At 37.7% G+C, this 25,208-nt stretch overlaps 1 protein-coding gene across 6 annotated transcripts in view; it reads left to right on the top strand.

The window, feature by feature from the left end:
* MID1 (midline 1) overlaps window positions 1-25,208 on the top strand; it is a 319,466-nt gene that overhangs the window by 236,961 nt on the left and 57,297 nt on the right. For all 6 annotated transcript variants that reach the window (XM_074323499.1, XM_074323501.1, XM_019746335.2 and 3 more), the window contains exon 3: window positions 20,043-20,138. In XM_074323499.1, coding sequence (XP_074179600.1) covers window positions 20,043-20,138 — 96 coding nt within the window. The remainder of the gene's footprint in view (window positions 1-20,042; window positions 20,139-25,208) is intronic.

Raw genomic sequence — 25,208 nt, 5'->3', positions numbered from 1 at the left:
CAGTAGGCATGGAAAATGTCGTAAAAATAGGTTTATTTCACACCATCATTGAAGCAACAGCTGTAAAGAAGACACAGTGTGGTCATTAAATGCTACTAAACCCTTGAATGATGATGTATAAATTGCTGAAATTCAAATAATTTTCGTGAAACAAAACCAACACATTTCAGAACACGTTTTTTTCCCCACAAATTGAGGCAATTATTCTTCATTTTACTCATTGTAAATATTCGTTCATGTGGGGGGTTTTTTTGCTATTACTGCTTAAAGAATAATTATTATCCTAAAACATTTAACATTTTTTCCTAAGTAATAAATTCCATGCAATAAAAGACAACAAGCAGAGAGTGTAATGCCAGCACATTTCAGGCAAGCCCCAAGCATCGTGGCAGAATGGAGGATGTAACCTCAAGGGGCCTGGTTATTTTTCTTGTAAAGTCTTAAACTACCATTGCAAGTCCTCGCAGGATGTGCTATTGTTTGGGAGTTCCATTTAAAATACATTGTCAATATTCAGTATTTTTTTCTTTTTTTAAATATTTTTTTCTATTTTTCAGTTACAGTTGACATACAATATTACATTAGTTTCAGGTATGCAGCACAGTGGTTAGACATTTATATAATTTACGAAGTGATCACCTGGAAAAATCTAGTACCTACCTGGCATTATACATAGTTATTACAATATTACTGATTATCTTCTCTATGCTATATTTCACACCCCATGAGCATTTTGTAACTACCAATTTGTACTTTTTAATCCCTTACCCCCCTTTACACAAACCCCAAGCCCCCTCCCATCTGGCAAGCATCAAAATGTTCTATCTATGAGTTTGTTTCTGTTTTGTTTGTTTATTTTGTTCTTTAGATTCCACACGTAAGTGAAATCATAGGGTGTTTGTGTTTCTCTGTCTAACTTATTTCACTTAGCATAATACCCTCTAGGTCCATCCATCCTGTTGCAGATGACAAGATTTCATTCTTTTTTATGGCTCAATAATGCTCCACTGCATATATGTACCACATCTTCTTTATCCATTCATCTACTGATAGACACTTATGTTGCTTCCATATCTTGGCTATTGTAAATAATGCTTCAGTGATTAGTATTTTTTTTTTAAAGTTCTGACTAGTATAAAACAAATGTGTCATGGGGATGTAATGTACAGCATGGGGAATGTAGTCAGTAATATTGTGATAGCGTGTAACAGTGTCAGATGGTTGCTGGACTTACAGTAGTGATCACTTCTTTAGGTCTATACATGTTGAATAACTATGGTATACCTGAAACTAATATAATATTGTATGTTAGTTATATTTTAATAAAATTCTTTAAAAAGTCTGGATGTCTAAACTATAAGCTTATTCAAATATATTACTTATTTACTCCAGTAGCCAACACTGCCAGATAGAACAAAATAAAAATAATACAGAAAAACTAAGTAGGAGAATCATTGACTACTGTAAAGTGGTAAATAAAAGTTTTTAAAAAGTAACAAAACAACCCCAGCATTGTTTGGGGCAGTAAAGTGGCATTATTTAGGATGTGGTTTTTTTTCCTCCTCTTCTTCCTCCTTTTCTCCCCCTCCTCCTTCATCCAGAAATAATTAACCATCATGTCACCACAGGTAGGCCTCCCTTTTTGAAGATGTTTATCAGGGGCCTTTTCCTCCCTTTTAATTTGTGACCTGAGTAGTGTGATTTTCATCCTTTTGGCAGATAAAAGGATTAGTAGATGCACTGAAGGAAAATATGAGCCTCTCTATGATTGTAGATTGAGCAAAGGCTGAAGAACAATATTTTTACCTTCTTATTTCAATCATCTAAGACACAGGCTCCCAAAATTGCCTTCGGAGTTTGTCAGCCACTATCATGATGGCCTACTTACTATGTGTTGAAAGTCTCATTCATCTGGGCTCACAACAACACATTTTGAAAGGAGGGCTGAAACGTTCTGTAATGTTCTCTACCTTGGGTCTCTCAAACACATTTATAGCCAGATATATTTTCTTGTTAAAATCCTGAAGTCAAGGTGTACATATGTAATGATTGAAAGGACAGCCTGTATTTCACAAATTAGAGTTTATACTTATGTTGCATTTTTGCTACGGGACAGCACCATTTTTCACCTGGTCTGAGTTCATCTGTTATCCTTTCCTTACAAATTTGAATCCAAGCCTTCATCAGGCTAAGTAGATCTCCCTATAATTGATAGAGAGCTAAATAACAATTAACCCATAGTAAAAGTCTGGGAGAAACCCGTGGTATTAAGGGATGATGACAGGAAATACTATATATCTTTCTACTCCTAAGTTGGATTCAGTCCTGTTATTGTTTACAAAATTCTAAATTAGGTCAGTGGCCCAGGATTGGTTTTATTTCATTCAAGTGAGCTGGACATTAAAACGGAGCAATATTTCCCTTCTGAAAAGTCTTCTGATAAAGATTTCAATTCATGGTAGAAAAGCATTTTCCAAATTAAGGTCTTTTAATTAAGTCATGGCATGCAGTCCCATGCACGTCTCTTCCCAGAAGAGGTTCTTCCACATGGTGCAGTTAGTGTTGACTGAGGTTTCAAATCCTCTACGTCCTAACCAGTGTCACTTAGGTAAAGAATCATGCTTATTTGCTTTTCTCCCTTAAGTGCAACCTTGCAAATCCCAATCTTCCGCTTTGAAGCACTGACTCTCTTTGGCATCTCAATTTGTAAAACTAGTGCAATATGTTGTACTCATATCAGGCATGCTCTAGAGACGTTATAAGGGAGCAAACAAAATGAATGAAATTAGGTGTCTTTTTCAAGAATAATGCCATAAGAATCAAGACATAAGTCTACTCCAGAAGTCAGATGGTGTAGGGAGAGAGCAGGCTTAGGAATCAAATGGAATTGGGCTTGGAGGCCATGCTGCAGCATTCACACTAGCTGTGTGAACTTGGGAAAGTGAGCCTGAGTGCGTTTCTCCGTCAATAAAGACTAGGGTAATAAGACATTTCTTTCAGCATTATTAAAAGGGTGAGAGATAAAATATGCAAAACACTTGGCACATAGTATATGTTCAATAAATGGTAGCTGCTATAATCATTACTACTATTATACTACTTTCAGGCAGCTTTTATGGCTGCTACCACTACTACTCTACTGCTCTTATTATTGTTACTATTATGACTCCTATAGAGTGCAGAGGGCTGTGCGGAAAAAGGAATCACCTCCTCCAGTTCTAAACAATTGCGTTATTACCTCATCCTAGCCCACTTTACTAGCCGGGATAGGAGAATGACCAAGTGCTTTGCAATCAGATAAACTCAAGAGTAACTTACGGAGAATGATAGAACCATAGAGGATATGAGAACATGAGTACATTCCCGTTGCTGAGTTTGGGTGGCTGTGAAAGTTATTTTTCCAAGATTGAATATTGTCAAAGATTTCCCATTTCTCTTACAGTCAATGTTTGATCCTTCAAAGCTGACAGATACTTTACAGACTTCAAAATGGATTCGAAGTATGCACACTTTGTTGTATGGATATTATCGTGTCATATGGGGGAAATTATTATGTTTGGTATATGGTAGTTGAACTGAGACTTCCACTTAATGAGCTGGAATTGAATTGCACTAAAAATTCGTCATTTTCTTTTTATCCAAAAGAAAACTCAAAAGTTATTTATGACTGTGCCTTGCAATGTCACCTAGTTGGAGCATCTTTGAAATGTTTGGAATTTGCAGGAGAATGGAATGGAGTACTTCCCTACTCCCACTGCCAATGTCCCTATATATTCCAGTGCCATTCAAACATTTATTGATCGTATTCGAATGGGAAGACCCTAAGATCAGCACTGAGATACCTTTATCATTAAAGAGGTTACTATCCAGTAGACCTAGCTGCTGTATTTAATCTATGATCATTTTTTAAATTTTACTTTTCATTATAAACTTGTATAATAATTGAAGAAAATCTTTAGAGGAGCAGAGGTTCAGGCTCAATCCTTTTATTCTTCAGCTTTTTGTGTACACACTGTTTCTGATGTTAATCACCACAGTAATTAATTCTTAAGTTCCCCACCCCAGCCCTCATCATGACTTTTTTATTTCTTACAACTGGTAGACATTGGTAAATAATGAGCTACAACATTTTTAAAGGTCTTGAGTATTTATTCCAACAGCACAAAGTGCCCTATGGAGACATTGCATACACTAGTAGCAATGACCAAATGTTTCTTTTATTTTTATAATTGTTTTGGAAAACCATGTGATTGCCAAAGACAGCATACACATGGTCAATTTGGATTCATCCCAGCCTTTAAAAAAATCTGCAAAACACATTAATGGTTGTAATGTATACAGTTGAGGTTTTTGTTTTTTTTCTTTTTTTTTTTAACATGCCTTCCAGCTGTACATTTGTAGTGTTTAATTTAGGTGAAAATTCTACGAAGGATTTGATTTATATGATCCAGAAGTTTGTTAACTATTTTAAATGGCCATTGATTTTTGCCAAATTCCATTCTATGTCATAAGAACATTGTCCATACTAGATTCTATTAGTGGTGATAAAACTCCCCTGATAGATTTGACTCTTGAGCCAAATGGTAAAAATGGCTGCCTGGAAATAAATGAACCACAGTTCTGGGGAGTCTGATTAGGCTTGGAAAAGCTAGTGGAAATACCTAGCTATAGAGGGTCCCAAAAGTCTTTGAAGTAAGGTGTTTCTCCCCTAAAGCCCCCACCCTCCCACCCACCTCCCGAATTTGTCTATCCGACTCTTCATTTACTCTACCTATGCTCAGAAAGTTCACGCTTCAGATTTTTGTTTTGTGATTTGAACTCTTTTTCGCAATTTTCCTTTTACATTTCTAGGATACTTCTTGAAATGGACACTAAACTACAATTCCAGGCTTATGTGTTTAGGAGATATTTTGTTATAGTACAAAATGCAAAATATGTAAAACTACTTCAGTTTCCTCATGTTGAAACCCTTATTGTACTTTAGGACAAAAGGGAAGAAAATGTTTCTCAGTTGACAACTTCTTGTTTTTTAGTCTTGATATATGTAATTGATTATCAAACGGGATGGTAGACACATCGCCTGCTTCAGAGTACACAGGAGAATACTTTCTTCAGATTCAAGTTTTAAACTTAGTGATTTCAGATACTGAGAAGCTGTAATAACCAGCTGTAAATTACTGGAAGGAAAACCTCTTACTAGCACCTGAACTCAGTATTTTCTGTGTATCTATAATCCACAAACAAGGGGATTGCAGATTAATTTCATCTGCTAATGTGGGACAGCAACTGTCTAGGTAAAGAGTAGATATAGACTGGGAATGAGGCCCTTGTTTTCAGCACACGTACAGGAAAGAATTAGGGTTTGGGGGTAGAAGAGACAAATAAGCCTGTTGCCTTTGGTGTCTTCCATAGAGTATCAGAATGTCAAGTAATTGGATCCTTCCAGAAAGCTCTCAATAGAATCAGAAGTGTCCATTTAAGAGGACTGGAAAAACTTGCAACTCCCAAGCAATACCAGTGGAGTTCTGTAATCTGAGAACCTATCCTGCATCCCCTAAATTCGTTCTCAGGATTTGGTACTAAAGTGCCAAATTATTTTCCCCAAACTCTGTAGGAGCCCTAATTCACCTGCCCTTGAATTCATCTGCCCACTCCCCACTCACTCATTCACCTGTCTGCCCATTTCTTTAGCAAATAATTGTTGAGACTCTACTATGTAGCAAGCATGGCATTGGATACTTTAAATCCAATGGGAAAAAAGAGAGACAGGGTCTTGTCCTAATGATGCTTTTCCTTAGTGGGGTTCGTGAGTCTTTTCTACCTGAAGTCCTCTAACTAAGAAGAGGCGGGGAGAGTCTCAGTGTGTGTTATTAGACAACATTGGCACTGGCTGACTTAACGTTCACCAAATTGACTATCTAGGTGGGGTTCCATTACCCACACCATATATTCAACTTGGATGGAACTATCTACATTGGAATAATAGAACTTCATGACCTGTGACTCCAAGGGTGAGATACTGAGTCTCAGATGATGAAGTTCAAACTGATTCTCATACTTTCTAGCAATGCATCAGACTGTATAATTGAGCTAGTGTGGCTCTGAATCTTTCTGTGGACTGCTGAGCATTCTGCAGACAACAGCTAGAACTGCTGGTGTGGAATACTAGCAGCCCAGGAAAGAGAATAAGGTCACAGGCATAACTCTTTGCACTGATATCATAAGTACTCGGTGCTATGAAGAATTGGGGAATTTCTCAGACCATGGAAACTTGCAAAGGTGCTCTAAATGGGTCTGCTCTCTAAAGGTCTTCAGGCAGCATGCAGGGATCTGCCTCTATCTGACCTTCCATTCCCATCTAGTAAAGTACTTGCATGATGGTGGTAGACAGAGGCTTAATGGCTCTATCATCCATACTACAGGAGTGTAAGAGAGCCACTTCTGGTGTTGCTGTGTCCGATAACTGCTGGCCTTGATTTCTTCTGTAAAGGCTCAGGGACTAAATAGTCATTCAGATTCATGCAACAGATCTGGATTCCAAAAGGAGCCAGCAATCCCTCTACCCACCATCTTTCAGCCTCTCTCTCACCCCAGGTTCTGGCTGTAGCCAAAATCAAACTCTTTTGCATCCCATCCTAGAGTGGGCTTGTAAGGGGGTATCTTTCCCAGACCTAGGATTTTATGTAGGATGAGAGTACTCTTTGGGAGCGGGAAACCAAGAGCAGGAGTATCAAATTCTCTAGCAATATCATTCCATCTTGACAAAACAAAACATGTCTTTCTGATTGGTATACCTCCAAGCTGGCCCACATATATGTTGTGCCATAATCATATCAGCCTCTCCCAGGGCATGTTGGGTTACCTTTGTATGAGCACCAAAGATGCCACTTTTTATTAAACCAACATGAAAGTCCCCATAGATACAGGTGTTTGTTTTTTAATTTTTGATTGGTTTCTGGGGAAACTGTATCTGCAAATAGTGTTGATTTTCAAGAAACTGGTTAAATGACAAAATTCAGGAAACCATTATAATTATCTTAATCATGAAGAGAAAGTTAAATATGTGGCTCAGTTTCTTTAGTTATCACTATGTAAACTAGAATAACATTGCAAAGGAAAATCAGAGAAAAGAATAAAAGTCACAGTGCTTAACGTGGTTGAAGCAGTATTGGAGGTCACAGGTAGTGTAAATTCTCTGATTGTTACCAGACAGAGATGAGTTTTATTTTGGGGAGATGGATCATTTCAAGTCATCTGTCTGATCTAGAGCCAGCAACACAATCTAATGATTTCATTCCTGGATTATTTTTAATATATAGAATTAGAGGTATACGGGAAGCATTTGCTATTATTTTAATAGTATAGTTTCCTCCTAAATTGCTTTTGTTAAGTAAAATAATGTTGCGTTGGAAGAGAGTGTGTATTTTCTTAGTAATGTTTCACAATTCCTTGTCTTACAATTCAATAAATCATCTTACACCTGTCAGCACCTCTGGTGTAAGATTTATTGCCTGATCCATTGAGTAGTAGATAGCTCCTTGGCTGGAGAGCAATTTCTGAAACTAATTTAATCAAAGTGTTTTTATAATATAGTCAACTCTGGCTTGATGTCTCAAATATGTATTGATGTCTTCAGAAAGGTATGACTTAATCCTATTTAATTTTGAAATAGAATTAAGATTTGGCTTTATGTGATTTCTATTATAGACAGGAAGTCTTTAGTTGCATTACTATTATTCATTTACTCTTATTGGTGCTTCTATTTACACAACTAGCCTTCTGCTAGATTCTGAGATGCTGTGGGAGAATAACAAATTTTAGGTTGGTGGAAAGACACCCAGCCGAGGGCGCAGGAGAAACTGACTTGGCAGTTATTGGTCAATAGGAATCCAGTGTCATTTAAGTTGAGTGTTCATTTTGCAGGGCGATGGTAATTGTAGCTGGCTTCTACTAAGGAAATTCTAAACCTACTATAGTTTTTGAGGACTTTGCATGCCAAATCAGGCGTTTGAACTTGATCCTTTAAGAATGGACAGCTTTTGGGCTTTTGAGAATGTGATGGTATAGTAACACAAGCTTGCTGGGAAGATTACTTTGGTGGCCACCTGTGGACCCAATTGGCTGGGCAAAAATTAAAAGAATGAAAACCAGCAATTCATGGAAGATGGTTAGCATGGTAACCTTGGGAGGAAAAATAGGCTGAAACCAAAGGATCTTTTTGTGAACAACCAACCTTAGAGAGTGATTAATACAAGGCGTGACAGAGAGGTCAGGGCCTAAGATTAAGTTGCAGTTCTAACTTGAAGAATGGTAGTGTCCTTTGTAAAAACTAGAAAGTGGGAAGAAATTCCAAAGAGGCAGATGGTGCAGTTTAAGAAAGTTGAGTTTAAAATAACAGGGGATCATCCAAGTTAAAAGTTGGTATAGAGGTGGGAATGAGAGACCAAAGTTTAGGTCAGAGTTGAGGTCTGAGATCAAAATTTGAATAGTATCAAGACAGCGGAGAAAGTTGAAGTTCATGTTTGCTGAGGGAATGTGTATATATGAAGTCACTGTTTTGTCATAATTGGAGATGGAAAGAACATGTTCCGGTGAGAAACTCACTTGCAGTCAAAATTATTCAGTACTGAAATCTGCCTTTAATTATAGTAAATATGTTTGATTAAAAAATGTATTAGCTATGTAAGTGATACTTATTCAAATAAAAGTAACACATTATAGAAAGACAATGGTTAGTGGAAGGCCACTATATGATTTACTATCGTCATTTAATTATTGAGCTGTCTCTGATGTCATGTTAACATTTTGCCTCTCTGAAGTGTCCTATCGTAGTAGTCCACCAAAGTCACAGACATTTGAAAATCAAATGACAAAAGTCACACTAAAGAGTCCTGAGAGCAAAGTTTAAGATGTTTGCTTTCAGCTTTATGCATTTTGTGTCAGGCCAAACCTTAAAGAGGTGCGTTGAGTCCAACCAGTGGGGGTGGGGGTGGGGCGCGGGCATTATTTTTTCATCATAAACAGATGAGTTTAGGTCTTCTGCTGGCTGACTTCCCTCTCCTACTTTCAACACCACTTAAATTTTTTTTAAAATTGTTTTTATAAATAATTGAGAATACACCAGGGCAACTTCACCAAGACTGATTTTTTTTTTCTGGAACATTCTAAATATATGAGTTCTATCTATGTTTTTATCAGAAAAAAACAATTCGGAATAGCCAATGGTGATGGGGGTAAAAAGCATGGTTGATGGAGGTGCACATCCATTCCCAGAGCTTCCCTCTGCCATGATATTTGGTCCTAACCTCCCACCTCCCAAATTCTCCAACTCTGCCTTGTTTCCCCTGTGCCTTGGCCAGCATTTACTTCCATTATGCCGCCTGTTCCCCTATGGAGACTGAAGGAACTAGGGAAAGGCTCGAGAATCAGGGTTGATGACAAAGACTGAGTAATAGGATCCAAAGGTGTCCATGAGAAAGGAAAGATGGAAAGAGTAGCACAAGATGAGTTACCCACCCCCTAGTTTGCTTCTCCTCTCTTTAAAAATTTTAAACCACCTTCACACACATCGAAGGATGTTACATTTCAGTAAGTGGTTCCTAAACTTTAGTACTCATGAGAATCCCCTGGAGGGCTTATTAAATCACAGGTTGCTGGGCCCCACCTCTACAGTTTCTGATTCAGCCTTTCCAACCAGCTCCCCCAGCAGGCTGCTTGCTGCTGCTGGGCCATGTTATATTTCGAGAACTCCTAATTTCAGTTCTAGACTCTACAGACAGGACAGGATGAGACTTTGGAATTCATCATTGTTACACCTGGAAAGTCTCCTCCCAGTTCTCTGAATATTGGACAGTTTTTTCTCACTGCGTTAAAAGCAAATGGCTTTAAAAAAATTTTTCTAAGCGACATTTATTCTTTGACTTCCTCTTTAGCAAAACGTTGTATATGTAAACTAAAATACATTCCAGAGAAATGAAAATTAGTTCATTTCCAAAATACGTTAACCCTTAAATTGTCTTTAATCATGTATACACAAGCCAACTCTGGGAAAATAGCCTAATAATGTTTTGTAAAGCACTACGAATTAAATAAGTAACTGTCCAGAATTTTTTTTTTTCTAGCAGACAGGTGGTCATCCATCAAAGAAACAGAACACTATGGACAAAGATGGAAGGAATGAAATGTTATTATTATAGTTTCCATCATTGCAGAGCGTTGCATTTTACCTTTTAGACTACAGAGGAGTTTCTTGTCTTCAGGGCACTTGTGTTCCCTGAGTTGACCTTTAAAAGAATCTGGGGAGGGCAGTGAATCTATTCTTTTGTTATCAGAGTTCTTAAATTTTTTTCCCCTAAATCTTCGATTTATTGTTGTATCAAAAATCTTGTTGAGTTATAAACATCTGTAGTATACTTCTGTTACATTTCTGGTAAAACAATTACTGTTAACATCAACAGACCAAATTTGTATGATACTAACTAATACTGTTGCAAAGTGTAAGTTGAGGTGACCATTCAGGAGTTCTTTTTAGACATTAGGAATACTTGAGTGATTCAACAAAGCATTCCCCTGTATTTTCAAATCCAAAAAGCCCTCTGCATTGCTTAACAGTAATAATCAGTGTTTCTTGCTAAAGCACTGTTTTGTAAAGTTCCTAGGATTTCCTCTGATAAATTCACACTTCTAGCTACATCTATATATAATTTTATTCCTCTATTTACTATATATATATATATATACATATGTATGTGTATATATATATATACACATACATATGTATATATATATATATATGCTACATTACAAAAATATTCCTTTTATTCTGTATAAATCTTAAAGTGTAAAACTAGTAAATTGAATAAATTACTAATTTTTATTCACTATATCACACATCCAACAATTTAGCAACCTGATTCCTCAATTTTGAGCAATAGTTCTCGCATTTGGCTGCACGTTAGAATCTCCCGAGGAATTTTAAAGATCCGAATCCCTGGACCTCACCCCAGTCTAAGTAATTCAGACTGTCTGGCCGGGAAGTGGGTGTAGACCAAGTATGGTATTTATACAGTTGTCCAGGTGACTGAAGTGTGCAGGCCCGTGTGGGAACCACTCACCTGTGGACAGTCATTATCTTCTTTCCTTCCATAAACTTTCGTGTTTCTTTCATTTCAACTCCGTCAAAATCACCTTGATTGGGCAAAGACAGCATCAGTCCTACTACATGCGATGGAAATGGCTGAGTAAAGGTAGTGAAGTCAGGGACGAAGGATGCAATGAATTCAAGGAATTTGAGATCCAAACATCTAAAACCCAAAGAAGGTTCTGTTTTTGATGGTTATTCATGCTTTCATATTCTTCTTTGATTCGCTCGGCTGCTCCAAATGGGGAATTCTCTTACATAACATTGATTTTGTAAATTCTTAACAGACCAGACCCACTTTGGATGGAAAGGAATTTTAATCTTTTTTTTTTTTTTTTCAGCCAAAGACTGTAACCTCCCTTGGCTTTAATACTTTTTGCACCACCCAGATGGGGATATGAATTTTCTGAACAATGCGAACCCTTTCTGGGAATGCCACAAATTCAAGAACAAAGCTGACCATGTATTGAATTTTAATAATCATTTTTAGCAGCCGGTCGAGAAAAAGGCATATTCCTCTAAAACCTAAAAATTTGGAGATGAATATTGCTATAGAAACAAAGCAAATCATGGTTACCATTGTGAAATTATTAGATCAAAGGCTCAGCTATTGTAGCTTGAAATGTAGTCAATATATTTACTTCAACTAGTCTGAAGCATCTACAGTGTTGAAGTACTGGCTTAGAAAAAGATTTGGTCTTCTCACAGTATTTTAAAAACAAAAATGTATTTCCATCTACCATAAGCATCCACCATGAGACATTCAGGTCTGGTAAAAATGTTTCCTGGTGTCAGTTAAAACCCTATTTAAGTAGAAAGGCCAGAACATGTTCGTTAATGAGTAGCTGGTAATGTCATCATCTACTTAAGACGGAGGAAAAGGGCTAAGATCAAAATTATTCAATCTCTTAGTGATGGAGGAAGTAAAGCTTGAAGTGACATATACAAACAACGGGTATGACATCCATCAATATCAGGGGATTTTATAGACATTAATTATCTAGTGTTCTAAGCCCCCCTTTGAGGTGTATTTTATGATTAAGAACAAAGGAAAATAGAATTGATGGAAACAGCAATCAATGAGTAATTCCACATTTGCTGTGCACTTACAACCCAACACTTCCTACTTACACACAGAATGGAAAGAACTGACTAATTAATCCTCATGCTGTGCCTCCTTTACTTACGCTTGACTATGTTCTTGCTATAGCGACATTGATCCAATTTAAGATCCTTTCTTACTCTTTCCCAGTCTGAATCTTCTGCTTCTCTGAGCAAAACGTGACAGAGTTTATTCAGACTTTGCATGTCACCCATTATTAATGCTGTTTTTTCCTTTTATAAGTTAATTATTGTGGTAGCCATTAAAAAGAGACAAAAAGGGTCTTCTCCTGTAGAATTGTAAGTACCCGAATGATTGAAATTTTAAGCATATTCCTACATTCTCATAGATAGCAAGGGTTGAAGCTATTAAGCGAATTGAATTATATCAAAATTTTAAAATGGTTTGGACCAACAAGGAAAATATTCTGTATTAATTAATAAAAAGTGTTTGGATTATTTTTTTAAAGATGTTATTATTTTTTTTTAAGGAGACAGCAATTTTCTGTCTCTTGCAGCTCAGAAGCAGCAACAGACAACCCATAAATGCATGAAAGTGTATTCCCATAAAACTTTATAGACACAGAAATTTGAATGTCATATACTTTTCATGTGTCACAAAATTTTATGCTACTTTTGATTTTTAAAAATCATATAGAAATGTAAAAAACATTCCTCGCTGGCTAGCCATATAAAAAACAGGCAGCGGGCAGGATTTGGCCTATGGGCTGTAGTCTGCAGACCCCTGGTTTAGGAGATTAAATATTTCCCCAACTTGAAAGCTTTCATTTGAACAGAAATAATATACTTCTATTAGTCTGTTTTCTAAGATTCCCATTATCCTTTCACCATCTAATTCTTGACTGACAAATTGGCTGCCTCTCTTGAGTGAGCCCCATAGATACGCTGTGGCAGCCCAGAGTGCTGTGGTGAGAAGGATTCAAGAACCTGAACAGGGGCAAATGAGTAGAGAAAGGCAGCAGGGGAGTTGTCCAATTAGACCTTCGTGGCTCATACCTATGCTGTAATCTTATGAACTGCTTCCTATGTATTCCATTGATAACAGTTGTAGTCATTTTCTCTGAAACGTTTCTTTCCAGGCACGAATTTTGCAATGGAGATCATTATTCCTAAGTTAGAGATTTTCAAAGGTTCCTAGTAATTCCGCTTCCTTCACTCAATGTTGATTCTCAAAACTGACAAATGTGTTTATCGGTCAGTTGCTCACCTCTCTGATAATAGGCAGAAATAGGGCCGGGGATGAGGAGTGAACAGGAAAGCCATTCACGTCTCTAATACCTGTAAGTTAGTAGTTGTCATTGGAGCTGCTAAAATTATAACTAAATGAATATAACTACACTATTTACCTTCATTAAAATTTGAATGCTCTTCTAGACCATAAATTATATTTAAAAATTATTCTGTGTATTATTGACTACAAGATTAAAATAATAAACACTGAACTTCTGATGATAGAACTTATAAATATATGGAGCAGATTCTGTGGAGTTAATATAGAAATATCAAATAAAACCTGACAAGGTAAATACAGTATCACATGTCAAAATGGCTTAAATTGTAGTCCATGGAACACTAGACTTAAATTTGTATGCAGGTTGGGTTTTATTATGTTTTTTAAGTTCCCTTGGCGACCTGTCTTGCCAGGGCATTTGCAAATGTTAACTATCATAACCAATGAAAAAAGGCATTAAAAAATAAAACCAGCATAAATCACACATTTTTGCGGTCTGTCACGAGTTGAACCTGAAGATAGCCTTAAACCCCTGCAATGTAATTAAAACATCTTAAGAGTTTAGTTACATATAAAGAATTTATGCTTTTATGCAGGTGGCATGTGTTAATACGGGTGTGTTTTCATATTAAGGATTGTGATTAGAGTTTCTTAGAAGAAAATATACGGATTGTGGCACTCAACGTGTTCATATCCTGACCGTGCTGGGGTGGAGGTGTTGGGTGTCAGGGCTATGAACACAGTTCCTGAATGTCTCTGTGAATATTATGGAATGAAACAAGCCAGATCTGTGTTTGCCTTGAAAGGTATCCAGACTTAATATTATACTTTAAAGACATTCTGAAGCATTGACTTCGGAATAAGAGCAAACATTCTTTAAGGCCTGGACAAACCCGAAAGGAATTACTGAAATCTCCTGTTTCAGGCATGCATTTTAATAGTAGTGCTCAATGACAGGTCGTTAACTCCCTGCAACCTGACTCTTAGGTACAGGTCTCCAAAGGCTAAAATTAGGGGTATTTTGGTCTGCTTACTTTGCTATTTGATTGGGTAGTAGCGTATGTAGAAGTACAAAGCTCATGTGTTAAGTTGGATTTACTATTCTCAGCTGGTGTCCATATTCATGCCTTAAAGGCTCGTGTTGAGATTGGTCTAAAATCAGCTGTCCTCCTAAGCAGTGTTAAATTATCAACTCAAACAAGCCTCACTAAAAACTGCGTAACTTGAAGGAGGTGGAGTGTGAGTCCATGGAAATGCATTAGAAGAGTACACGTTAACAACACAAATTATAGGAAAAATTAATCCTCTTTTCGTCATAGTCTATCAAGGAGCCTCATTTTTTTAAGCGACATGTTTTACAACTTTGTCTTTCACAAATTTGACTTGTACCCAGTCTTTTGCTTAATATTAAGAACCCAAATCTGCCTCTTTCATCTTTACCTTTAGAAGGACCATCTTGAATTATTTGTCTTCCTCTTTGGTGGCGGTGATGGGAGGGGCGAGGAAAGCAGATGCATTCCAGAGGGAAGAGCGGGTGGCCCAGGAAGCTTGGCCTATGAGCCAAATGTCACTTACTATCTGTTTTTATAAATAATGTTTGATTGCGATATAGCCCTGCCAACTATTTACATATTATCTATGGCTGTTTTCTTATTAGAACAGCAGCAGAATTGAGTACCTGTGATAGAGAGCATATGCCAACAAAGCCTAAAATATTTACTACCTGGCCTCTTACAGAAAGTTTGCTGAACCCCATTCTAGACTCTAATGCTGTGCTGTCCAATAATATAGCCACTAGCTGGATATAGCAGCTGAGTGTAGGAAGTATAGCTGATGGAATTGAGATGTGTTATGTGTAAAACACATACCAGATCCCAAAGACTTAGTGACGAGAGAGAGAGTAAAATCGCTCATCAGGTATATAAGTTGCACCTCAATTTTATAAGAAAAAAATTTTTTTTTTTAATTTGACCTGTGTTAGAAGTGATTTTAGATTTCGAGACGTGCCATATGATCTATTCACTCTGGAAGACAAATGTCAAATAACATGTATAAAACAAGTCATTAATACCTAGGGTAATCTAAGAATATCAACTTCCCTGCAATCTGAAATTGTCTAACTAATGCAAGCATAAATACATTGAATTGTATTTATCTCAACGTAATTTTAATCTTGATGGAGTTGGTTTCACAATAAAGAGAGTGGCAATAGACAAAAAATAGCTCATCAAATTTTAGATGTTGATCACATGTTGAAATAATAATATTTCGGATGAGTCAAGTAAAATATATTGTTAAAATCAGTTTTCCTGTTTCTTTTTACTTTTTTTAACGTGACTATTATTAGGTTGGTGCAAAAGTAATTGCGGCTTTTGCAATTATTTTTAACCTTTTAAACCGCAATTACTTTTGCACCAACCTAATAAAAAATTTAAAATGTGACTTGCATTTGTGGCTCACGTTATAGTTCTAGTGACAGTTCTGTTTTAGAGCCTGGAATTTGAAGGATATGTGATCTCTAGAAAAAGTTAGAAAAGGAACATGGGGGGAGAGAAAACAATCTCTTGTATTTGCAGATACCTTTTCAAAAGCAATGAAATCATCGATTAATTTGGCTATTCCTCATAAGAAGGAATACTTAAAAATAATGCATTAGGATGTTAGTTGAGTTCTCCCAGAAGAAGACCCTGACTCAGAATTCAAATTGGGAGGTGATCTGGGAGGTGTCTGTAAGGGAGGAGAGAAGCGGGACAGGAGGGAAGGAAAGAGGCCGTGGACATGGGCAGGTTGTTGCTATGGGAACCTGGGCTCCTCCCCGTGGGGCTCTCTGGGAGATTTGATGGAACATGACTCAGAGTGGTCCCATCCAGGAGGGGAGGAATCTGGGCTGTTCATCCACCAACTGCCAGTAGTCACTGGTTGAGGGCTGCTCTTAGGGGCATCAGCCTCCCTGTGTTCTCCTCAGCACCCCAGCCTGCCCTGCCTGGGGTCAGATAAAGTTCTGGAGCCAAAAGGAGCAGGTGCTTGCAGCAAAAAGCCATCAGCGAGCTTGAGAACGGGGACTGCCTGAGGCAGTGTCTGGTACTGACCCCAAACTGAATGTTTTATCCTGCAATTCATGATTTTAACAAACATTTGTATAGTCCCTGGTGTGTATATTCATTTTCTCCCCTGATCTTAGCAATAGCACAGATAGGTACTTGTAGATTGATCATTATCCACACATTATGGATGGGAAAACTGAGCCCAAGACTCATTTGTCCAGAATTCAGCTGGGATGGTAGCTCCAGTGTCCTCACTCCACGTGTGGTCACTCATGTCTGACTCCTTGCATTTCTACAAAGCTCAGCTCCATAAGGAGTTGTAAATATAGTGACGTTTTTGAGGTGAGAACAGGAAACTAAAACTTTTCGGGGGATACTCTGTAAGATTCCTTAGCTATCCATAGGGAAGTAGATACTTATATCCATTTAGTTCTAAGACTCTTATGCCAAAAAATATTATCTCTCGTTTGCACAAAGCACAACCAAAATCAAGAGGCTATAGGACCTGCGGACCGCCACACAGGATGTTAGTGATACAGTTAAATTCTAGAAAACTCCACAGAAGTCCCTATAGTGGAAGCTTATGGATGCATGGTTCATTGAGGACTGGATTTTGTTACCTTCCCATTACCGGGGCTCTCTTCAAAAGTGTTGTCAGTCCCTTTGGTACCTCTTGGAAAGAGTCTCTCTCCCAGCTTCATTTCCCTTTATTACACTTCTAACTGACTCGGTAATCTTTGCAGACTTCAGTAACACTTGTACTATTTAAATTTGAATAACCCCAAAGGATCTAGATAGGTCAATATGTTTAAACCACAGGCTTTAGTCTACATATTAGTTGATTAAAAACAGATTTTATACATGATGTATACTTAATAAAGGGAGGGGAAAGCAAGCAGATGTTTGTAAAATCTAAATGTGTTAGACTATATTTATTTGGCTCTCTTTTACTGACTAGCTTTAGAAAAGTCATACCTATGACAATTGAACTGTAAACAGTTAGATGATGTATTTCCCTAGAAATTTCCTGCTCTGAGGGGTCAGCCAAAAAGAAAAGTAAAAGGATTCCGTAAGATTAACATACCAAGAGAAGTTGACAAATATCCCATAAAGTAGTCATATCTAAATCAAGGACACTGAATAATGGCATGCCTCAAAATTACTCTCTACTCTAGTCTTTGACCATAAAGTGATTAGTGGTTGCAATTCATTTAATCTAAAGAGTAGGAAAGCTTTTGGCTTTTGTTGTTGTTCAGAGCTTTGAAAGCAAGCTTTTCTTTGATGCAAACATGAGCTCATTAAGTTGCACCTAAATCACTCTGTCTGGTTCATTCTCCAACTTTTTGTTGTGTCTCATCCTTTAACTGAGAAATGGTCATTTTTCTCCTTTAAAATATTTATATTTGTGACTCTTTGAGTGTTTCAAAGCCAGAATTGAAGACTTCTTATTGGTCTTCCAGTCCAGCTAAAATATGCACAAAACCTCCCTCTGAAATCGGAACACATGAGAATTACAGATAAAATATTTTAAAGTGGATTTTAAAGAATAATAACCAAGCTTAAACCTAAGTGGAAAGTCTCCAAAGAACAGAAATGAAAGAAAATGCAGAATGGTGAGGGGAGGCTGAAGCTGAACCGCTCACAAGAAGTGGAGATGAGATGGGGCACCGAGGACCTGAGAGCGGAGGAACATGGTGGAGTATATCTTGCACATGGCAGGAGCCTCAGACTGTGCTGTATACCTGGAAGCCTGGGCTCCCGGTGTATAAACTGGGCTCAAAGGGTACGTCCCACCTTCTCTGGAATTGGAGCCAGACAACTCTCATGGGAGGAAGGAGAGGCACACTGAGTCAAACCAGGATCTGTGCTTCTGTGAAGGAGGGAATTGCATCCTGGGAACAGGAACAGAAAGTAATTCAACAAGATGTGGTAAAGAACCTACTGGAAATGAAAAATGTGGTCATTGAAATTTAAAAAAAAATTAGTTAATAGGACAAACACCAGATTAATAAGCATAACTTGTTTAAGAATGACCAGAAATGTCTGCTTCTGACATATTCATTTTAAGTGTGAAATAAAAGTGATTCTTTTCCTGAATATACCTTTCTAAATCTAAAATTTAGGAAAGTAAAAAGTGTAACTATTTTCAGAAATAAATTTCACAGCTTAACGAACTATTATCACCTTTATGAAATTGTTGATTTTCAAAATCCCCCTCATACTCTTTCCAAATCCTTTCTCTCAGATGGCATTATAAAGCCTAGACCTATTTTCTTTTCCATGAAATGTACTTTCATTCCACATCTTCATTGTATTTGTGGAATTGTCTATATGTTAAACACAGAAGTGCTCTAATGCTTTGTCCTCTCACACCTCCCTGGTCTTGGAATGTGACACTGTTCTAGTCCCTGCCCGTGGAATACACTTCCCTGTGCTCACCTGCACTTCCATTCCATCTTCCCAAGAAATTCCCGCTCTCATTCGCCAAAAACTCCCTGTCCATCCTTCCAACCTCAGCGGAAAGGCTGTGTCCTCTTGGAAACCTTCTCCAGGCAGCCCTGACTCTTTCCCTTCTCTTGTTTACAGCATCTCTCTCCCAGTTGCATAGCCACTGCCTGTGACAGGGAGTACATGTTTTTATTTCTGTTTCCCCAGTATCTCTCTCAGAGTCTGACATATAGTGCAAGCTCATTACATACCCGTGTGAATGGATAAATAAATGAATGAATAGTATAAACGAAGAGCACACAGAATGAGAAGCAATGAGAACTCTTAATGAATTGTACCCAGAATAGAGGGTTATTGTGGTTGAAAATAAGATTTAATAGTCACTGTGGGGAACTTTAAATTTGATGTTTTAAAAGAATAGGGAATAATTCTAGATTCTTAAGCAGGATAGTGATATGAAAAATGTAGCATTTAAAGAAATTTGATCTGGTATCAATAGATTGATAAGCAAAGAATAAAAGCATGTACAGTAAAATGTACTATGAGTGAGTAAACATGTATGATGAGGACTTCTTATAAACGCCTACACATGGGTATAATGTGAGCAATAGCTGGACAATTCATACCTTCCTCCAAGGCTTTGACCCCAGCCTACCCACAAGATGGTAAATTCTAAAAATCCAATAGTCATTGATTTGATATAGGAATGTGTTCTTTATCTTAGTACCATTTCTGACGCAGGTAAAGGAATAGAAACTGAATTACCACCTTTCTCCCTAGTTCATGACCCAGAAGTCATTTACAACTAATGATTCAGTTAAATAAGCCTGAGTTAGTGCAAGAAGCAGGAACAAAAAGAATGAAATGTGAACATTTTTAAAAGGTTCTTTTAAATGTGACTTTTCAAAGTCCAGCTTAAATCTATAAATACTTGAAACTACATAGATTTCCTTGAGGTTTCTGAAAAATGTATCAGTTTTTCCTGAGTATGAGTAATTCTGTGTATAGTAAAGTATTAAAGTATGCAGAATAATATTTTTCTCTCTTTTTTGAACAGCAAAACTTAGAGAGTAACCTCACCAACCTTATCAAGAGGAACACAGAACTGGAGACCCTTTTGGCTAAACTCATTCAAACTTGTCAGCATGTTGAGGTGAGTAGCTCTGTGTGGTATGTTTCATATGAAAATTGCTAGATCACGGGTTTTTATACCTTCAGCCTTTATATTTTTAAAATGGGAATCTTTCTAAAATTAGGTTTTCTGCAGAAGCTAAATACATAAGATGGATGAAATTAGAAGGAACTGGAACCTCAGAGAATCTCCTCCCACTCACTGCTTTGTCCTGCCTCCTGCTCCCACCCCAACCCTCCCTGACACAGCTTTACTTATCATTGTAGGTTTTAGTCATCCTTACAAAGAACAGTCAAAAACAGCACGATTTAAAAGGCACTGTATTGACTGCCGTAACAAATAACCACAAACTTGGACAGTGTAAAGCAACAGACATTGATTCTCTCGTAGTTCTGGAGGCCAGAAGTCTGAAATCAAGGTGTTGGTAGGGCCGTGCTTCCTCTAAAGGCTCTCGGAGAGGGTCTTTCCATGCCTCTTCCTACCTTCTAGTGGTTTCAGAACATTTTTGGAGTTCCTTGGCTTGTAGCTGCAGCAGTCTTATCCTCTTTCCTAACATGGCCTTCTCCCTGTGCGTCTCTGTGTCTTTGTTCAAATATCTTCTTCCTACCAGGACACCAGTCATTGGATTAGGGGTCACCCTACTCCAGTATGAACTCACTTTAACTTGGTGACATCTGCAAAGATCCTATTTCCAAATAAGGTCATATTCACAGATACTGGGGGTAGGCCTTGGACATATCTTTTTGGGGGACACAATTCAACCCACTACTGGTGTATGTTAAATGCATCTTGGTTGTCAGATATGTCCCCATGAAACTGACAATATGTTGGGATCGAGAGTGTACAGGCAGCAATGACAGCAAGGGCAAGTTGTAGAACCCAGATCTTTCTAACCCACTGCTTAGAATGGATTCGCTTTTGGCAATGATCTCTCCAGGGAACATTTTGAGCCTTGTTGATTAAACAACATTGTAAAGAATAGTGAACAAGCATAATGTTTTCATTATTGTAGGGTAAAGTGAATATGTATTACAGGAATAAGTGAATGAACAAAATGGAATGATGCAGGTGCTATCTTTTATTTTTATGATGTGATGGCATTTGATGTTCAGGACAATAAGAAAGAATTATTTCTCTTTAGTAAAAACCATTACCTGTGTTTTATGGGGAAATCTTACAAATGCTTTATGGGTTGGGTGATTATTTCATTCAATTTCAGCTAGTTACTTCTTAAAGCATTAGTGTCTGGTTTCCATTATGGCCTGTAGTGATTTCAGAGCAACTTTCTTGCTCCTAATGCAATATTAGTATGGCTTGAATTTACAACATGCTAGCCATCCTAACATGTAAAATTACATTCTATAATGTTCAGTAATTCCCAATGATAGATGTGTCATTCGAGAAATTTATAAGCAGATTTCATTTTTATTTGAAAAGATTAGATATTTGGTTGAGATACAGGCTTTTAAAATTGATTGTAGCAGACTTGCAAATAGACACATACATGCCATTAGAATATCATGATAAGTTTGCACGGTGACAGATGACTACTAGGATTAGTGGGGTGACCACACTGTAAGGTATAAAAATGTCAAATCACTATATTGTACACTTGAAACTCATATAACCAGATAAAATTGCATACCAACTGAAAAAAAGTTATTTTAGACAAGGAGTAAAGGATATTCATTCCTTTCACTTTTGTCATTTCTGTGTAAATCCTTTGGAATGGAAAATATTTGTCAGTCAGTAAATTTGGTATTTGGGAAATTTATTCTAGATAAAAATTACAGAAAATTAATTATAACAAGAAAAATAATGATACTAGCAGTATCTATTTTACGTTCCCTTATTTGTAACTATTAATATTCTCAAAGTGTAACTTTCAAAAAATTAAGCACCCAATTCTCATATAATAATTAAATGAGTCTACATTGAAGATTTATTGAACTCATTGTAAAGGAACCAGCAAGATGATAAAGCTGGCTTAAAGGAACAGATCAGAAACTGATACATACAAACATTGGGGGAGGGGGTTAGTAGGGGGAAAAGAATGCTACTGTAGAATAAGAGAGCTAAGTTAGATTCAAAACTAGTTAGTGACCTGAAGGGCAATAAAGTCATAACCTTTGGACAAAATAAGTTGCATATCATCAGAGTTCTGGAAGCTAGCGTTTACCTTCGCAGAAACTAAGCCCCAATCAATAGTGACTAGAAAGTCAAACTGTTACATCCCAGCCCGGAGAGTCAGATGACACTTGCTTAGGCTGGCATGATGGGGCATGCTCTGAAATGATACAAAAAGGGTTCACAGCCTTGTTTTTCCCCAATTTCCAAGTTTTAGATAATTTAGCTTAACACGACTCTGCTCTTCCCATTCTGGGCACTGTTGATCTATGAGCTGTGCTCACTAAACAGATATTTCTGGGTGAGGGTGTAAATTTTTGCCTGTGGTCTGTTACTTTGGTTTGTTAAAGTGTCACGCTAGTTTGTTCATTCCATTAGTGTGTAGAGAGCATCCACTGTGTGTGTGTGTGTGTGTGTGTGTGTGTGTGTGTGTGTGTGTGTGTGTGTACTGCTCTGTGCTAGGTGCCAAGGACCCTGCCCACAGGGAGCTTATTATCTTGACTAAGACAAAAGAACAACTATGATACATCCAAAATATAAAACTAATTGCCGTCAGGAAGGAGTAGATTATATACTTTGGAATCTCAGAGAAGTGAGACATTTCTTCCAGCTGGGCTCTGGGGGCGATGGTGCCAGCTCACCCTTCAAGGGTCGGTAACATTTGGGCATATGCAGGGGTGAGAGAGGCACTGCTTACAGGGTAGACCAAGGCATGGAGATAGAAAAATGAAGAATGTGTGGACACAAAGCGAGGAGGTCATTCTATAGAAACAGAAGGTATGTGAGGGGGGATAAGTAGAAACTGGCCTTGGAGAGATGAGAGCTGGATGGACTTTAATACAGAGAATGGCAAAAAACTGTATTAAAATTGTAATACTCAATGGATACCGATAACAAAAGATGAATACAAGTCACATGTATACATTTTTTTGGCACCCCTGGTATTGCATCTGAGTTTGAACTTGATTTGGTCTTGACGGTTTAGTGAGGGTTCAGGGAAAACAAAGGCCTGTGTAATTTTCACAGTTACAATTGGCATCCCTAAGTGTTTTCAGGAAATGGTATTTTTGGCTATTGGGAAAATAATATGGATGTCTTAGTACAAAATGATCACATGTCCAAGGGAAAACGTCGCAGCACTAGTAAACTCCAAAACGGTAGTGGAATTTGATATGCACCAATCAGCATGATAGTCTTTTAAATCTGTGCAGTGGAAAAGAATTTCCTGGTTCACATCCTATGTTCCTAGACTGTATTTCTTCCTTTTCCTCTTCCTGAAGGTACCCTTGTATTCTGGTCTGAGCATTCCTGGGGAAAATAATCCCCAATGCCAGCTGAAGCTAAAAAACTCAAAGCACAGAGGCAACTCTCAATTGTTGTGAATGAAAGCAATGAGTTCCCACGCAGTTCTGAGGAAATGTCACATCCTTCTAAGTCCACACCTCCTTCCTGGGATTCACTTCTGCTTTTCTTTAGAATGAAAAGAGTTTCAAGGTCTCCCCCACCCCCATTGTTTTCATAACTTGTTTTTAAAATGAGGGCAAGCAAATGAAATGGCTTTTGGAGGTTAACTACCAAATCTTTTTAAAACTAGACTATGGAGAGTATAAAGGTAGTTTAGGACTCAGGAGGTAGAGGCATTGAAAGCAATATCCCAAGAAATGTTGGTGTAATTTGGTGGCTGGGAATCTAAAACCTCGTGGGTTTTTAGTCACTGGGTTTTGTTTTCTCCAGGAGAAGAAGACAGTAGAAAATTCCCTTGGGATGAGTTTGGAGTTAGTTATACATGAGGTATAGGACAAGCCTCTGAGAAGTGATCAAAATCAGCGGCAGAACTTAGCATTTCTACATCAGATATGGACTATTTCTCTTCATCATCTCGTCCTCCTTTTCTTTCAAAAATCAGAGGACCTAGTTTATTAGATAAGCAAATACTTAGAATCACTGATATGAATAAAATTATACATTCTGAGAACAACACCTGGACACACAGTACATGTTTATTTGGGCAGTTACCAGTGACCAAGTGACTAAATCCACAGTGAGATGGGAAAGAAAAACTACAAAAGGGTGACTGATTGCCATAGCAGTTTGCAGAAAATAAGAGCTCAGCTGACCTCACCGTCCTTGCCCAAGCTCATCCTAGAAGGGTACCCTCTAAGCCAGCACCCCATGGAAGTCCTGGCATCAGCCCCTTTGGCTTATCTTGCCTTGTTTGTAATCACTTTTTAAAAAAATTCATTTGCTATTGTTTTTCACACTGTTTTTAAACTATTTCTTTTTCTTTTCTTTTAATGGAAAGTTTGCTGTCTTACTGGCTTTCTCTGAGTTTTTCCAATGCTAGGTGACTTGTGGAGGGACAAACCTCTTGTGGGTAAATTAAGTGCCATTTAATTCAATTTTTGCTCAGATGTTGGGCTCTGTAAATTATGAGGGAAGTGGGTGATGTGTTATGGTAGCTTGGAAGAAATGGTAAAAATTGATTTAGGAAAACAGATGGGGCCTCTAAAAAACATTTTCAGTCATTCACCAATCTCTAAAGGCATTCAGTTGTCAACTTTGAAATAAGGAAAAGATTGCTGGGTTAGAAAGGGAGATGTACTTTAATGTTTAAGTTAATTTTGTTATGCAGTTTTATGTCAAAGTATGCTTTCTCTATGGAAACCTTGGCAATTGCTTCATCTGGAGCCACTGGATGGAGACCAACATCCAAACACCTTCTGAACAGGTGTCTGATCTTGGATGATGTGTATCTTGCTAGGGGCCAACTTGAATGTCCAAAGTAGTAATTCGTTGTCACTTGTAGATAAGGGTTAGACTCCCACCCATTTGAGACCTTGTGAGAAAGCTCTCACGGTATAATTAGAGTCAGATTCTGGGCTTCATTAAAGGACATCAGGCAACCCACAGTCATCCACGGTTGTCTGTGTAAATGGCTCTGGAAGGATGGTAATGTGGTAGTGC

This window comes from Rhinolophus sinicus, chromosome X, assembly GCF_036562045.2.
Source record: "Rhinolophus sinicus isolate RSC01 chromosome X, ASM3656204v1, whole genome shotgun sequence".
Lineage (NCBI taxonomy): Eukaryota > Metazoa > Chordata > Mammalia > Chiroptera > Rhinolophidae > Rhinolophus > Rhinolophus sinicus.
The sequence above is the reverse complement of the archived record's forward strand: the minus strand, read 5'-3'. Positions and strand labels throughout refer to the sequence as shown.